Raw genomic sequence first — 16,285 nt, forward strand, 5'->3', positions numbered from 1 at the left:
TTGGCCCGATCATGTGACGTGTAGATCTTCGTTGACAACGTGTAGGTCTTCGTTGACAATATGGAACGTTGCGGGCCAGCAGAGGTTTCCATTGTAGACGCCAGCGATGCGAAAGCCGGTAAACACCTGATCCAAAAGACCATGCTCTGGCATAACGGGTGAGAGGCCGCAACCTCCGTATGCCAGAATGTGTGCGTGGGATACCCTTGTTTTGAAGTGTAGAGGGGTTAGTACGTGTGCCTGTGGGTTGTCTGGCAGGAACAGGGCGTGTCGTGGGAAACGTAACAGGACCTTTATCTAAACTATCAGTAAGGTCATCCTGCTGAAAAGAAGGTGTAGTGCACCCCATGAATTCAATTATTTAGGCCATCAGAATCCTATAAGGAGTCTCAGCATGCTCTCCAGGGTCTGGTTTAGCAAACACTACTTCTGGAGAGGTATCTGAGGCCAAAAGGAAGCACTCGAAACTAGAAATGCTCCTCTCCCGCAGAGAAACGTAGGTATCTCCTGTGTGGATTCCAGATCAGTATATGCATGTATGCATCTTGAAGGTCCACCACCATGAGCCAATCGCCCATCTGTAAAGAGGACCGTATCTGGCCGGGCGTGATCATCTTGAATTTCTCTTGGGATAGGAAAAGATTGAACTGGGAAAGGTCTAGGATGGTGCACAGGCCAGCCTGGTTGGGTTTGGGCACCGTAAACAGTCGGGAGTAGAAGCCCTCCCCTCGTTCCCCTAGGGGAACAGGCTCCACTGCTCTGAGTTCCAGAAACTTCTGAATCTCGGCTCTGAGGGAGGGCGACCCCGACTGCTGGAAAGGAGGGTTGAAGGGTGGGGTAGGGGGTAGAGGTAAGCGGAAGCCCGCCCGAGTGACTGACAAGACCCACCGGTCTACAGTGATAGGCTGCCATGCCTCCCAATGAGACGCAATGCATCCTCCCACCGGGGTCTCTTGCGAGCGCGGAGAACCCTCATATGGCAGGTTTTTCATGGTGTTACCACCTGAACCTGAAGAGGAGGCTGAGGAATGGGAGAAAAACCGAGTCTGTTGCTGCCTCCGACGGGAATTCCCTGAAGGGGTATCCACTCTGCGAGATTTCCGATCTAGAAACCCCCTGAAACCAGAGGAGGGCCGGCTTTGTGACAACGGTCTCTGAGTCCTAAAAGGGGTTTTAACTAGGACGACAAGGACTTAGCTGTCTGGGTGCTGTCCTTCATTTTGATGAGCTCCACATCCATTGAGGAATGAAAAAGCTCCTTACCATGAAACGACAGGTCCAACACTATGCCCTGCACCTCTTTTGAGAACTTGGTAGCGTGCAACCAAGCCTGCCGAGAGGTATCAACTCTAAGCATAAGGCCCCGAGCCGAAGTGTCAACATGATGAGCAGCGGCCTCCAGCAGATCCTGGGCCAAGACCCTGGCATCCAACAATCCCGCCTTAAAGTCCTCCAGCTTCTTGACTGGAATGCACTCCTCGAACTCCGTCAAACCTTTACACATCTTCATATTCGCCCCCGCTAACACCAGTTCTGCCTTGGCCTGCTGTAGCTGCAGGGCCGAGTTAGCAAAAATCTTCCTTCCAAGTGAGTCGAGAAGCTTATCCTCTTTCCCCAGGACCTGAGTAGCCGTCGTAGAAGAGGATGCTGCAGGCCTGGACTGTAATGTGGCCGCAGCCACCACCGTGATGGAGGGGGGCAGACAAGATGCTATAGCCACCTCTTCCGAAGAATGCAGCCTGTAGCGCGCGTCAATTTTCTTATTGACGAAAAGTCCAGAGTGTGGTTTCTCCCAGACTCTACAGACCTCAGCCCAAACGTCCTTCTGCAAGAGCAGGCCGGTACGCTCTGAAGGAGACAAGGTGAACACCCCCGAAAGCACACCCTCCTGTGGAGCAGGTGCCTCAGGCACTGGGACATCCAATAGACACATCATGTCCAGTACCCGGTCGTGAAAGGCTCTGATAGAACGGGGCTGGTCTTCGCTGTCTTGATCGCCCTGCGCATCATCCGACAGGTCAGGATCCTGCTGAACGATGTCGGGCACTGCTTTGTCCACCGGGGACAACGGAGGCAAGGGCAGAAGGGTAGGGGGAGGCCCCACAGGCAAGGACGGCGCCGGCGGAACCACCGGAGGCGCGAGTGGAACTGGTGGCGCAGGCAGGCATATCTCCCTAAAAAGACCCATGAAATACTCTCTCATGGGGTCGGTAAGCATGAGTACCTGAAATTGCCGAAAAAAGCGTCCTCCGGAGAAAGCTTTGGAGCCGCCGGAGAAGGCCTCTCATGAGGGGGATGATTTCAAGGACGCAGAGGGGAGGGTTGCCAAGTGGCCCCATCCCCAGAGGTGTCCACATAAATCAAGGGTGCTGAACCCACAGGCAGCGAGATGTTGTGCGGAAGGGGCATCCGAGCGTTCCAGTCGTAAACCGGACGAAACGGATGCACACAAGGAACCTTATGTTCACCAACAGAACCAATCCCTACAGCTGGGGTAGATGGCATAGTTGCAGGGGAAGCACCCAAAATGGCCACCGTGGTCTTGGCGGGAACGGCTGCCATTTTGTCATCACCTGCGGGGAACTGCGGCACGTGTGAAAGTGAGGCAGGGGTCCCCACCGGTGGATCAGGGGTCTTCATTTTTGCCTTTACACAAGGATCCTCGGCGGAGCCGGTACTATGCAGCCTGGGATGTTTCTGCGACATACCAATAGCCAAACTAGCCTTCACAGGAAGGAACTCGGCACTGCCGGTAAAGGAGGAACTACGGTTCAAGAAATCACTCCTTGCCCCCTCAACGGTTCTGGCGTCGCCACAAGAGCGGGAACGGTGAGAAACACCTTTCACCGATAAGGCCTTCTCAGGCCTCTCAGAACTGTTGGTTGCCTTAGCCTCTGTAAGAGGGACCTCGGACCCGGGTCCGGTAGAAGCTTCTTCACGATGGGCCTCGAACATATGTTCGGTTTCACCAAACCCAGCCGAGGCCTCGGGGCGCACCCAGTACTTTTGAGGGAAGCTCCCAATAAGGAGGCCTCGGAGCAAGCTCTGGTACCCCAAGATTCAGTAGAACTAGGTCTACAAGCAGCCCCCACAGGAGGGGCCTCGGATTGCTGTCCGGTGTCCACAGGCCCCTTACGGAGACCCTCGCAGAAAACTCCAGTACACTTTTTAGGCCCAGAACGCACCTCAGGGCGAGCCCTGGTGACAGAGTGGTCGACGCTCCTCCCGGACCGGGAAGACCCCAGGAAGGAGTCGCCCGGCTGGGGTGCCTTAAAAAGTAAAGAACTCACTGGGACCCAAACACTCTAAACAAAGAGGATGGGGATCCGCCCTCGCGAAGCACCACTGACACGAAGAACAATTCGCGATCGCTAGCAAGAGCCAGAGAGGAGGAAAAAAGGAAGAATTCTTCCGCAGATGCAAGTGCGCCCAGTCCTGAACGAGCGGAGAAAAGGACTGATGGGCGATGCGCGGGGAGGAGCTAAAATGGGCGGGGTTACTACCACATGCCATACCCCACGTAGAAAGAGAGGAAGGACTACAAATGTTTTCAAAATTTTGATGCTTTTTCAAAGTGCTCCGGTCCCGTCCCACAGGACGGAGGAATGTCCCATAAGTTTGGAGGAAAGGGGACGGGACATAGGAGTATAATGAATACATAGCAGTACCACATTACACAACCAGGGGAGGTGGCGAGGCTAAACAGAAGCAATTACACTTACCCCTGGAACAGGCTCACCTCAAGCAAACAGATTGCGGTGTAGAACTGATTGGCCATCTCTGGACTCCTCCCTGGAATCCCTGCCGATGCAGTAGAATTTCGTGAAGGTGTGAGTGGACCTCCACGTAGCAACCCTGCAGATATCGAGCAGGGGCACACCAGACAGGAACGCCGTAGGTGCAGCGATCACTCTGGTGGAGTGGGCTCTCGAATGGCCGGGCATTGGCCGGTTAGCCAACTGGTGACTGTGCGTTGCGGAGCCGGAAAGGCATCTTGAAATGGAAATCTTGGACAAGGCCATCCCATGGCTCACAGGACTGAAGTTCACAAAGAGTTGTAAAGTCTTCTGAAAACACTTTGTGCGTGAGACGTAGAACTTCAGGGCATGAGCAAAGTCCAGCGAATGCAAGGCTCTTTCTGCCAGGGACTAAGAATTCGGGAAAAAAAACAGGTAACAACAAAGGCTTGTTGAAATGGAATTCGAACAGAACCTTCTGCATGAAGGAGGGGTGAGTACGTAGCACCACCCTCGATTAGTGGAAAGTCAGGTATGGTTTTTTGCAGGATAGGGCCTGGATATCACCTACCCTCCTGGCAGAGGTGATGTCCACTAGAAAAGTCGTCTTCCACGAGAGGAACTTGAGCAGAGCTTGATTCAAAGGCTCCAAGGGGGAACCCATGAGCCTTGTCAGAACCACGTTGAGTTCCCACGCCGGGGGTGGAGCCTTCACCGGCGGGAAAGATCTGAAAGGTCCTTGGAGGAATTCCTTGACGAGTCGATCAGACCAAATAGAAGACCTTCCTGGTGACCTGGTGTAGCGGTAGATAGTCGCCAGATGCACCTTGATGGAGGCGTGCACCAGCCCGACTTTGGCTAAGGATAGCAAGTACGGCAGGATCTGTGGGGCCGTGACCCTCAAAGGGGTAATCTTCTGTGACCGGCACCATGTATCGAAACGCTTCCACTTGTGACCGTAGCACTTCAAGGTCGAAAACGCCCTGGCCTTTGCGAGGACCTCCCTGCAGTCTGCTGGCAACTCATATCCTCCAAACTGTAGGGCTGCAGGAGCCAAGCCCTCAGGTTCAACGATCCTGGGTCGTGATGCAGGATTCCGCCTCCTTCTCTGGTAAGAAGATCTGAAACCACTGGCAGCTTGACCTGAGGCGACGCTGACAGGCTGCAAAGGTCAGGGTACCAAATCTGCATCAGCCATGCTTGGGCGATGAGTATCATCCTGCATTGGCACTGTCTGAGTGTATTGATGACTCATAGCAGGAGAGTTCATGGAGGAAACACGTACAGAAACAGGTCTTCCCATGGCATGGAGAACGTGTCCCACAGGCTCCTCAGTTGGTGGAATCTGCTGGCAAACATCTGGCATTTGGAGTTCGCTGCTGCTGCAAACAGATTGATCTGAGGCCTGCCGCACTTGACGAAGATGCGGTCCACCTTGTCCTACCGAAGTTCCCACTCATGGCAGGAGCGCAAGTCCCTGCTGAGGGAGTCTGCAATGGTGTTCTTGACCGAGGCGCAGCACCACAAGTCCTGCGCTTCCTTGGAGTGTGCTGGGGATCGAGTTCCCCCCGTTTCCTATTGTAGAACATTGTGGTGGTGTTGTCCGTGAAGGCCCTCACCACCTTGCTCTTCAGAGACGGAATGACTTGAGGGCCCAGAACACTGCCCATAGCTCCAGGATGTTGATATGGAGATCTTTCTCCTCCGACAGCCACAGGCCTCTGGCGTGCAGATGTCCTGTGTGAGCTCCTCAGCCTTCAAGGGAAGCATCCGTGGTGACTGTCTCCTTATATGGTATATGGAGGGTTTTGAAACCCCGTGCCCCGGGCGATGTTGGAGCGGATCCCCACCACCTTATCGCCTGACGGAACTTGTCGTCCAGCATGATCTTGTCCGCGATCTGTCAGTAGCTGAACGGTTGCTTCCATGTGACCGCCAGCCAACACCCGCAAGCGGGCAAAGATGAGCCCTTGATCGAGGTATGGGTATACGTGTATACCATGCAGATGTAGATGGGCCGCCACCGGTGCCAGGCATTTTGTGAACACTCTGGGGGCCGACTTCAATCCAAAAGGTAGGGCTTTGAACTGGTCGTGCTGGCCCTGCGCTACGAAATGCAGAAAACCTGTTTCTTGTGAATGGGGGCGTGGAAATAGGCATCCTCCAGGTCCAGCAAAGTCGAAAAGTCTCCTTCCTCCAGTTGGGCGAGCATGTGCTGCAACGTGGCCATCCTGAACATTTGGGACATTAAGTACTTGTTGAGACGTTGCAGGTCTACTATGGGTCTCCAGCCCCCTGTCTTCTTTGACCAGAAAGTATCTGGAATAGACTCTGGAGCCTGGGAGTCGTTGGGGAACTAGCTCTATCGCCCCTTTCCACAGCATGGCCCTTACCTATTCCACTCGCTGATGAACCTCATCAGCCAACCACCCACTGGGGTGCACGTGTGGGGGCCCAATGTCCCAGCCAGTTCAGGCCTGCTTCCGGGCCGGCGGCCTGCCCTCAACTACCGTAGGCCTGGGAACGGCCTCTGTAGGCTTCCTGGCTCGACTTTCCCTTGGAGGAGCGAAACGAAGAGTACTGCTGCTGGAGAGTGCCCAAGGAACGGGCCATCTACGCGTTCGCATTGATTCCTTGGAGGGACTCATCGACGACCTTCCCAAACAACAGATTTCGCTGCTGCCTTGGATGTTTTTAATCTCTCCAGGCTGCCATCAGCCTTCTTTCCAAATAAAGAAGTGCCGTCAAAGGGCATGTTCAGAAGTCTGGCTTGTACATCTGGAGCAAAACCAGACTTCCGCAACCACGCATATCTGCGGATTGTGGTACTTGCCGCCATGGCCCTGCTGATGATGCTGTCAGCAGAATCAATGCCTGTTTGGAGGGACTCGCACATTGCATCCTTTCCATCCCTGATGATGTTTAAAAATGCATCCCTTTCCTCTCCTTCTGGGAGCCCGTCAGCCGCAGATGAAGCACACTCCCAAAGTGTGTGGCTGAATCTTGCTAGCGTGCAAGTGGCGTTGATAAACTTAAGCACCATGCTACATGCCGAAAATACTTTTTTTGACATGGCATCAAACCTTTTATCATCCCTGTCCTGTGGAATAGTAGGGTATGCTGACCTACTGTTAGATGAAGTCGCTGCTTGTACAACTAAACTCTCTGGACTTGGATGCTTGCTCAGATATTCAGGATCTGAAGCTGATACTCTGTATTTAGCAGAACGTTTTTTATTTACTGCAGGGATAACTTCAGGAGTTTCCCAATTAGCAGATAGTTTTCTTTGCAGAGCAGTATGAAAAGGAACAACAGGATTCTCTGTGGACCTGTTAAGATCTTGATGGTCGTGCAGATTAATAATGCCTCCGTCCCCAAGTACCACACAGACAATTGGTATACAATGCCTGTGCAGTCTTTGAGGCCACAGGTTTTGTTTGTGAGCCGTCAGGTCTGGAACCTGGAACTGCCAGAAGGACCCATTGAGCACTGTAAGGCAATGAGTGGTTATCAGATAATGTGCGATTGTTACAAGGTATATCCAGCAAGGAGATAAAGCACCTCTTACCTAGAAATACGGGAGGTGACACCCTGATGGAAGAGGCAGTGAAACCCGGGACAGAGGGCTTGGTGAGCTTCTCGGTGTGGAATGTGAGTGGTATCCAAACCCTGGATGACGGCACACACGTGGCTTGTGGTAATGTAGGTCAGGCAAACGCCTAGCAGGAGGCCAATGGCCAAAAACGAAATCCGTAAGACAGTCCAATTCCAAAAAACCAAGGTCGGGTAACAAATGCCAGGGGTTGACAGAACAATCCAGTAAACAGAGTCCGAGGTCTAGTAACGTGTAAGAAGCAAGAAGTAGACAAAGCAATCCGGTAGACAAGGCAATCCAGTAGACAATATCCAAGGTCGTAGTAACGAGATTCAAGCATGCGAACAAGCGCCGTAAAGTCCTGAAGGTAAACAGCTGTGAAGCAACGCTATCGATTTCAGGACGCCTTTTAAGCCAATAGGGAAGATCACCTGATGCTGGAATGGTCATATGACGTGCGTCAGGTGATGCAGTCACGTGAGGTGTTGTCGGTCACGTGACGTTTGGCCCGATCATGTGACGTGTAGATCTTCGTTGACAACGTGTAGGTCTTCGTTGACAATATGGAACGTTGTGGGCCAGCAGAGGTTTCCATTGTAGACGCCAGCGATGCGAAAGCCGGTAAACACCTGATCCAAAAGACCATGCTCTGGCATAACGGGTGAGAGGCCGCAACCTCCGTATGCCAGAATGTGTGCGTGGGATACCCTTGTTTTGAAGTGTAGAGGGGTTAGTACGTGTGCCTGTGGGTTGTCTGGCAGGAACAGGGCGTGTCGTGGGAAACGTAACAGGACCTTTATCTAAACTATCAGTAAGGTCATCCTGCTGAAAAGAAGGTGTAGTGCACCCCATGAATTCAATTATTTAGGCCATCAGAATCCTATAAGGAGTCTCAGCATGCTCTCCAGGGTCTGGTTTAGCAAACACTACTTCTGGAGAGGTATCTAAACCACTTGCCTCATGTAGAGACTCTTGAAGGTCTTTTAACCTGTTCTCCTCAGAGATGAATTCCTCTGGAATGGGTATTGTAGTCCTTTGCAAACCAAACAGTCTCTCATTGTCGGAATCCTCCCCTTCCTCATATATAGAGGACAAGGCTCTAAAATAGTCAGAACTAGGATATGGTTTAAAACCCATTTCTAGAGCAGAAGGAGCTAAATTTGTTGTCACTGCCTGAGAAAACGTCTAGGTTGTCGACGTGGACGTCATAGGCTTTGACAATCCTGAAAAAGGCATCGAAAAAGTTTGAAAAGACCTCGATGCACTCGAGAGGATCAGAATCCTACTCGGCGTCGTCGAGATTGTCGATGGTATCCTCGATGTCATGGTCAGAGCTTTCAACACCTCTACTGCCTGTGACGTAGTAACAGTTGTAGGTCTGTCTTTTATTGGGGTCGACAGTGGCATCGAAGACGGCGTCAATGAAACCGATTTATGCGTTGAAGGGCCCTTCGACAAAGGCGTTGATGATGCAGATTTGTGAGTCGAAGGAATCTTCGACGACAGCGTCGATGATGCAGTCTTATTGCTTTTACTCGAGGGTTCATGATGCCCGTGAGTACTTTCTCTCGCCGGGTTCAACGACTCGCGGCGTTTTGATTTTTCGGGTCTTTCACCCAGGGTATCACCTTTAGACGTCTCTGAGGGGGTTGAGGCCGCTTTCTCGAAGATGCTAAGCATTTTTATACAGAATTCCTCCCACTTAGCCGGAGAGCTGTGTTTCGTGTGGCAGGTGACCCTTTCTGGGGAAGTAGAGGAAGAAGAAGAGGGAGATCTACGACACCTCTTCTTAGAGTGTTTTGATCTCAAAGACTGATGAGAACCGCTTCGAGATCTTGAACGGGAATGTTTCTTTTGTCGACGAGGAGACGAATGTCTCGACTCAGCCGAAGAAACATTCGAGGGAGTAGAAGTTTTAAAGTCCTTACCTCTTTCTAACTTGCCCTTACGCTCCTTCAAGGCTTTCGCCGTCACGGACATACAGTCCTCGCATTCCGAACAGTGATGCTCCGATCCCAGGCACCACAAACAGATCCTGTGAGGATCCGTTAACGACATTTTCTTCCCACAGTCACGACGTTTCTGGAAACCAGACCGTGGAGTCGATGGTTTGGATGAAGAAGCCATCATTGTAATGGTAATAATCTTCAAAGAATAAGGTTTTTCTGAAGAAAGGAACCGAGCGTTACGTTTCCGAGGCCCGCGAAGCGCAGAAAAACGGAACTGAGCAACGGACGCTGCGCAAGTCTATTTATACTCATGATGACGTTGGCGCCGATACGGAGGCTGTCGAGGGACACCGACTCGAAGAACGTCGACGCAGCGCCCTCTACTGAAAAAAATGTCCAAGGCCAGCAAGCTGGAATGGATAACATCAAAGATAATGAATACGTCGGAGGACACAATCCCTTCGAAATACAGTTTGTAAGTGAAAGTGAAACTGTTTTTTCTTTTACCAAGGATTCCCAGCCTGATGACAGGGAATATTCATGACCATGTGAATCCATGCCAGACCCCACGCTGGAGAGCTATCTTGCAACACTCAGACACGCCTCTGAACCACTCATCATTTTGGTTCATGCTTTCATCACAGATCAGAATGCCACCCTGAAAAAAGAAGAAACAAACTTATTTTCCAAATAATTTGAACAGAGTTTTCAGCAAAACACTTTCTGCAGGCACATGTCCAAACAGCAACTTTTCTGTCTTGGGCCTCAAAGGGGCTGTTTGGAAATTGTTTTGTGTAAGGTTCATGATAGGTATGGGAGCCTGGGGATCCTCAGTGTACCTCCTGCGATCCCTTCATCATGGAGCAGGTGATGGCATCCAGTCTCCATGGTCACCATAGCCCCATTATCCAGCCCTGGCATATCGTACTCAGCTCAGGTACATGAGATGGATGAAAGCAGTAAATACAATAAGCGTGTGGGTCCTTCAGGAACACTTTATTTTTATCACATTTTTTAAAGTTCTTGAAGGATAAACTTCTTAGCTTTGGTGTCCAGTCCACCACTTTTTCCTTCCTTAGAAGCAAACATTAGAGTGGTGTGAGCCCTGTGGCTGGATCTCTTTGGGAAGCAGAAAACTATTCAGGAAAAGCCACCATGTCTGTGCAGCAGCACACGAGGATACCTGAGACCATACAAATCTAGAAAGGTCAAAACAACACTAAAAACAGAACAATCTCAGAGTGCTATAGAGGACGCCCTAAAACACGACATTCACAAACAATCTGAAGATGGTTGCTCTGGCATAAGGCTAAACCTGACCCTAAAAGTAAAATGCCTGTTAGTAGGTTTATGTTATTATGTGATACTGAAATGACAACTGTGTACCAAGGATTGCCAGTCTGGCATGGAATCATTCAAGCAGGTGAATATATGAACGGTCCAATGCTGGGAAAGGTAATTTTACCCTTTGCTGCCATGCTAGAAAACATGAACACAAATGTACTTTAGTTTTAAATAATTGATGATGATATTTATATGTCCACATAGGTTTTCCACTGACTGGTTCCTAACGTAGAAATATTTTCCTCTGTTTTTAGCCATATCATAAATGAACTGATCGAAACAGAGCGTGTATACGTGGAAGAACTTCAAACTATCATAGAAGTAAGGATGCATTGTTTACTTAAAATAACCAATTTTATTATATGTTGAGTATACTTTGATTATGCAAGTTATTCAGAACTGCTGTTCTCATTTCGAATTTAAAACATAGATTTCTACTGAAGGATAATAGTTCGGACATTGTTTTGCAATATATATGGCCCACTTACAGAAACACTCATACTAACTCCCCATCATCACCCCATAACAATGATTTAAGAACTATATCGCGTGATGACCTGGAGCCTGTGAAACACATATAACATCTCTTCAAGAATACATTAGGCACATGTCAATCCATGTTAATGGGTTTGTATAACCTACACTTCATTTGTGATTACAAATGCATGCTTAGAAGGAAATGTCTGATAATCTGTAACTGTACCTTTATTGATGGAGACTTTGTTCTCTTGGGCTGTCTATCAAAGTGAGCAGTATGCTACAATGGAAATATGCAGCACAGATATAACTGCTTAACTGCCTATTGGGACGGGATGGATAGGAAAACCACTTTGCAGGGAGGCATTGATCCCCCTGTTGGTAAATTCTCACTGAAAGAGGCTGCAGCATACTCACATGCACCTACACTGCGAAGGAGCCAGGGTAAATGAGCCTACAGACACAGTGCAGCATGGTCCCACGATGACCAAAATCCAGTCATAAAGTTGAAAGGCCACACCAGTGAACTCCTGGTTTTGCCTTATGTTACAAAGGGATCAACAGAACACTTGAGACAAAAAGATTACAGTTCAGCCCCTTTAATAACAAAACACCACAGGTTGGGCTGGAAAATGCATAAACAGTCTGGAGTTTTAAGTGTAACTCAAGGACAACCGTTCTAGAAAAGGGCCAGTCTTGCTAACTCGAAGAGTGTAAGTGGCTATCTAAAGGTTTACCCATCTTGGCAGGATTCCCCTAATCTCAGACTTATAGTGCCCAGTTCACTTTTTGTTTCAAACTCACAATCGTAGTGAACAAATGCTTTAGTTTCTTTGGCACATATATTCACACCCTCCAGCTAAGGGTCGCCTTCACAGTCTTCTTGATGTGATCATTGTCCTACCAGCAAGTATATTTCAACTTCCCGTGCCTTAGGATGGTGCTATGACAAATATCTACCAGGAAATAGTTAATCTGCTGTTTCCTTAGGGATTACCTTGAATATACCAGCAAGTATTTCTTCCCCTTGCCAGGGCCATTGTAAGACCTCATTATTATAACCTACCAGCAGAGAGTCGGCCTCCTAGGCTAAAGCATCCAGGCACTACAGGCTCTGGTTTGTGCTCATTAGTCTTTGGCTCCTGTCGGTTTTGGCAGATATAGCCCTAAGAAGGTTTGCATCTTGTTCTTGCTATCTCTGTCCACATTTGCTCCCTCGAAGACAACCATCTCAACAGGGCTTTTACATGGGGCTTTTGGTTCTCCTGATTTGGCAATGATCCCTCTAATAAGTACCTCTCAAGTTGGATTCCTTGCCTGTCCCGAGATTAGGCCTGTCCCACTTTCCACTCAAAGTTCAGGTGTTTCCCTTTCCCCCCATTAAATTCCCCTATTGGTGTCACTTATCTTTAAAGCCTCACCTTCACGATTGTCTCACCTTCTCTCCTGGCAGGGACCAAGTGAGTGAAGGGTAGGATATTCTGCTTTTGGAAACAGATTTTAATGAGTTGCCAGTCTGCTCATATGAAATGTCATGTTTGGTAGTAAGAGTGAATACAAGTAGCCATGTTTGAAGGTAATGTAGTAAGTGGCTCGGCTGCAAAGCCCTATGATTTGTTGGCACTCATAAGTGCTAACGCTCCTCAACCTGTGCAATTAGAAAGCAGCAGGCCTCCAGAACGAGGCTCTGCTTCTGGAAGTATGAGAAAGGTATAACACGTAATATAGCGGTAGGCATGCAGGCAAATGTTTCCAGTGTGAACCATGTGACCTGCTAATGTAGGGATACAAAGTCATACTACTAAGCTAGACAGAACGATAAAAGCGAGACACTGGGTGCTACTAAGATAGCAACATCTTCAAGGACAAAACACTGTGAATCGTAGTAGAATGTCAGGTAATGTGTGACACCCCCAAATGTATTTAGTAGTTATAATGCAGGTGGAAAAAACTATTACAAAATGTAATCTTAGTTGGGAGAGCCTCTGTCAGACGAAGTTACTATGTCTGATGTGTTCCTTGCATTATAATAAAATTAAGCTAACTCTGTAACCTGTGGCTGCTAAATTAAGAGTCCTGAAGTGGTTTCTTCAATATGCTCAGGGTATTGAGTTTGACTAAGCTGTGCAACCAGAGGGGTCTTTGTTCAGCTCGGGCAGTTTTTGGCCGATTCAAAATTTGGGAGAATTAATTCAGTAGCAATCCTCTGAATGCCAGCAGAGATCAGGGGTTACCACTATCTACCCCTGCATGGTAGTGAAGAGAAGGGTTGGAGTCTTGCCATGGGAGTGGGAGGGATCCAGATGGCGCACATGTATTTGTGAACGAGGCTGTGTGCTCCTGCATAAGATGGAGTAGGTTGAAAAAAGGTGGCAACCAGCCTTTTGTCATTCCCTTATCTTTCTGAGCGAGTTCTGCAGAGCTTATAAGCCCCACTCTGGTTTTTAAGACACAAAAGAGGTGAACAGTGGAAAGGTGCTTTGAGGGATCCCTCATGTACCTACACTGGCTACTGAATCATGAAGCCTGTGGGCATCCCTAGCCCTCATAGTTCCTCTTAACTCTGCAGGTGGTCCACTCAATGTGACTCAGTCACAAAGCCCTGCTTTCTATCCAGCGACCCAGACCAGCTTTTCTCCATGGGATATGGGGCTGGCTGAAGCCATCTACATTGGACTGCAATCAGTGCTTAATTTGATAAAAAAATAAGTGCCAGTGCCCAAATAATCTTGGCCGCCTAATGCCCAAGTGCGGGCACCGGCGGCCCGGGCCAGTTTAGTCCTAGACCTCAATCGGCCCACCACCAGCCCATCACACTGCTAATGCTCCAGGTCACATGTTTGGCGCTGCAGCAATTGCTGGCACAGACTAGTAGGGGGATGGATGGAGAAGGACCACACATGGGTTGAGGAAATATAATGCTTTAAAGTTGGAAAACAATTGTTATGGTCCTTTTTTTCCACATCCTGAATGGAAGACTATAAGATGCAAAAGGCTAAATATCTATTTACCCATTTTATTTTCAGCACTTTAAGACGCACAATAAAAGAAGTTGTGTCATAAACTCACTTGGGTTTGGAAATTCGTCACAAAGCTCCAGCGTGTTGTTATGTATGGTTTTAAGAACATTCAACTAAGGACATCAAAGCAAACTTTACTTTTTAGCATATCAAGCTATTAGACGTTATGGGTATGAACACATTTTCAAAGGGTACTTTATTGTGTTGCTCACTTTAACCGTCACAAATTTGCAAGGTGACTGGTGGTCTTTCAGTTGGAAATTCACCATCATGCATAAGAAAAACTATCCTGCTGATGACAAAAGAAAGGTATTGTCAAGTTTGTTTACGGCATTGAGGAACGGAGTGGCTGGATCACGACACCGAGGCGATTCAGGCCACAGTGTCAGAGCAGGGGCTGCGGGCGCCAGAGGTCTTTCTGGCAGGAATCCTCGACGCCAATGTTAGCAGCCTGTGTGTCTCAGGGGGGCTGGGACTCTGGGAAACGGGCAGTGCCTGATCATCTGAGCCGAGCAGATAGATTTGCCTCGGAAGAAACAAAATGTGCCAACAGGACCATGTTCCTGATCCTTTGAACTAACCAATTGACCAAATTCAGCCTGTATCTCAGCAAATTCTAATGCCACGTGATTGCATTGAATGTTTTGCAGATTTCTCATCCGTACAGTCATTCAAGATTTCCAGCAAAAAGGTTTATCATTTTGTAAATCGAAAGAGCACACAATATCATCCTGAAAAGCGATAAGCCGGGACACAAACAATCCTCTAAATAACCCCCAAGGGCTGAGGGCCCGGCAGCAAGCAACTGGGCCGCAGCGCGCGCACCCCACGTGGTCAGGCAGGCTGGCTCAGTCAGGCAGCAGGCTCTCCTTACGAGACGACAAGTCCACTATGCCCTGACCACTGTGAAGTGAAGCTGGCGCTGTGCCAACCCCCACACCACATGGGACCATATTTCATTTGATTGGCTGGCAAACAGCCAATGAAAAGTGTACATTATGTGTTACCATACAGAATTCATAAAATACTGCATAGTAACACAAAATGTTTGTTTTCATTGGTTGTTGTCTTTCACTGCGCCGCTGTAGTCATTCAGGCTGCAGGGGCTGTCCCAGCAGGCCATACGCCTGCAAGCAGAGCGCTGAGTACGAGATAAATTATCCAAAAGAAATGAGTCAAACAAAGGTTTTGTTTGTTGACTCATTTCTGCTGGATAATGCTTAAAACAGATTACACTGCACGTCGTGCGCATCAGTGCCGGTGTTGCCCTCCGGCAAACACCAGCACAAATTAAACACTGACTGAAATTGATCGTTTCAGTGTTTCACTGTAAAGACATATGTCAATAGACAAAGAAAACATTAAATACGTTTGAGTTGCGATCTTCACAAGGAGCATAAACAGTAAAGAGATGGAACTTTCTGCTAGTAATGTAGTATTTGAGAGCATGAAAGGGGCACTTGATGGTTTGATAGTCACTTCAATAACGGAGTAGTTTATTTCTGTCTGCAACTGCTTCGGACTGATGTAAAATATTGGTTGGTCAATGACCTCTCTCACCTGGGGGAGGACTGTCCTTATGCAAATGCGAGGCCTCTGTCTATAGGATAAAAGTGCAGGAGAAGACTGGTGAGCAGGGGCAGGTGGAATAGGGTGTCTCCAAACTTGAAATACTGTAATAATCCACAGAGTATTAAGTAACTTCATGGTAACAAGAGAGTGGCTTGCTCTTATATTTCTTATTGTCGTCTGACTAGATAATTTCCACAAGTACTGCACTTAGCTACACACATCAAGGCAGGACTTGCTGTTAAATCTGCTTGTTGTAGAGTCTGACATATGTGGAACAGGTATCTCGTGTGTGCTTCCCAGGAGTGGCTATGTATAACAATATCTTCCAAGTATGTCCCTGCAAAATCCTGCTGAAGCCTTACTAGGAAGTCTGTTAATCATTGAAAAATAGCCTGGCACCATGCTCCCAAAGGGAAGCACAGTAAACGGAAACAGTTCCTATGGGGTGGTGACTGCTATCTTCTCCTTATCCTCTGGCATTAAGGACGCTTGCTAATACCCATTTTTAAGTCTAGGGTAAAAATGATAGTGGAAGCGCCAAAATTCTTAATCAGTTATTGACTTTGGGTGGGCATCAAACTGTATGAGTCT

The 16,285-nt window shown here is 48.6% G+C and overlaps 1 protein-coding gene across 9 annotated transcripts in view; it reads left to right on the top strand.

Moving 5' to 3' along the window:
* The window catches only part of MCF2L2 (MCF.2 cell line derived transforming sequence-like 2), a 3,251,461-nt gene that overhangs the window by 1,696,775 nt on the left and 1,538,401 nt on the right, over positions 1 to 16,285 (top strand). For all 9 annotated transcript variants that reach the window (XM_069618639.1, XM_069618638.1, XM_069618642.1 and 6 more), the window contains exon 16: positions 10,880 to 10,946. In XM_069618639.1, coding sequence (XP_069474740.1) covers positions 10,880 to 10,946 — 67 coding nt within the window. The remainder of the gene's footprint in view (positions 1 to 10,879; positions 10,947 to 16,285) is intronic.

Source organism: Ambystoma mexicanum, chromosome 10 (genome assembly GCF_040938575.1).
Source record: "Ambystoma mexicanum isolate Mex_15411 chromosome 10, UKY_AmexF1_1, whole genome shotgun sequence".
Lineage (NCBI taxonomy): Eukaryota > Metazoa > Chordata > Amphibia > Caudata > Ambystomatidae > Ambystoma > Ambystoma mexicanum.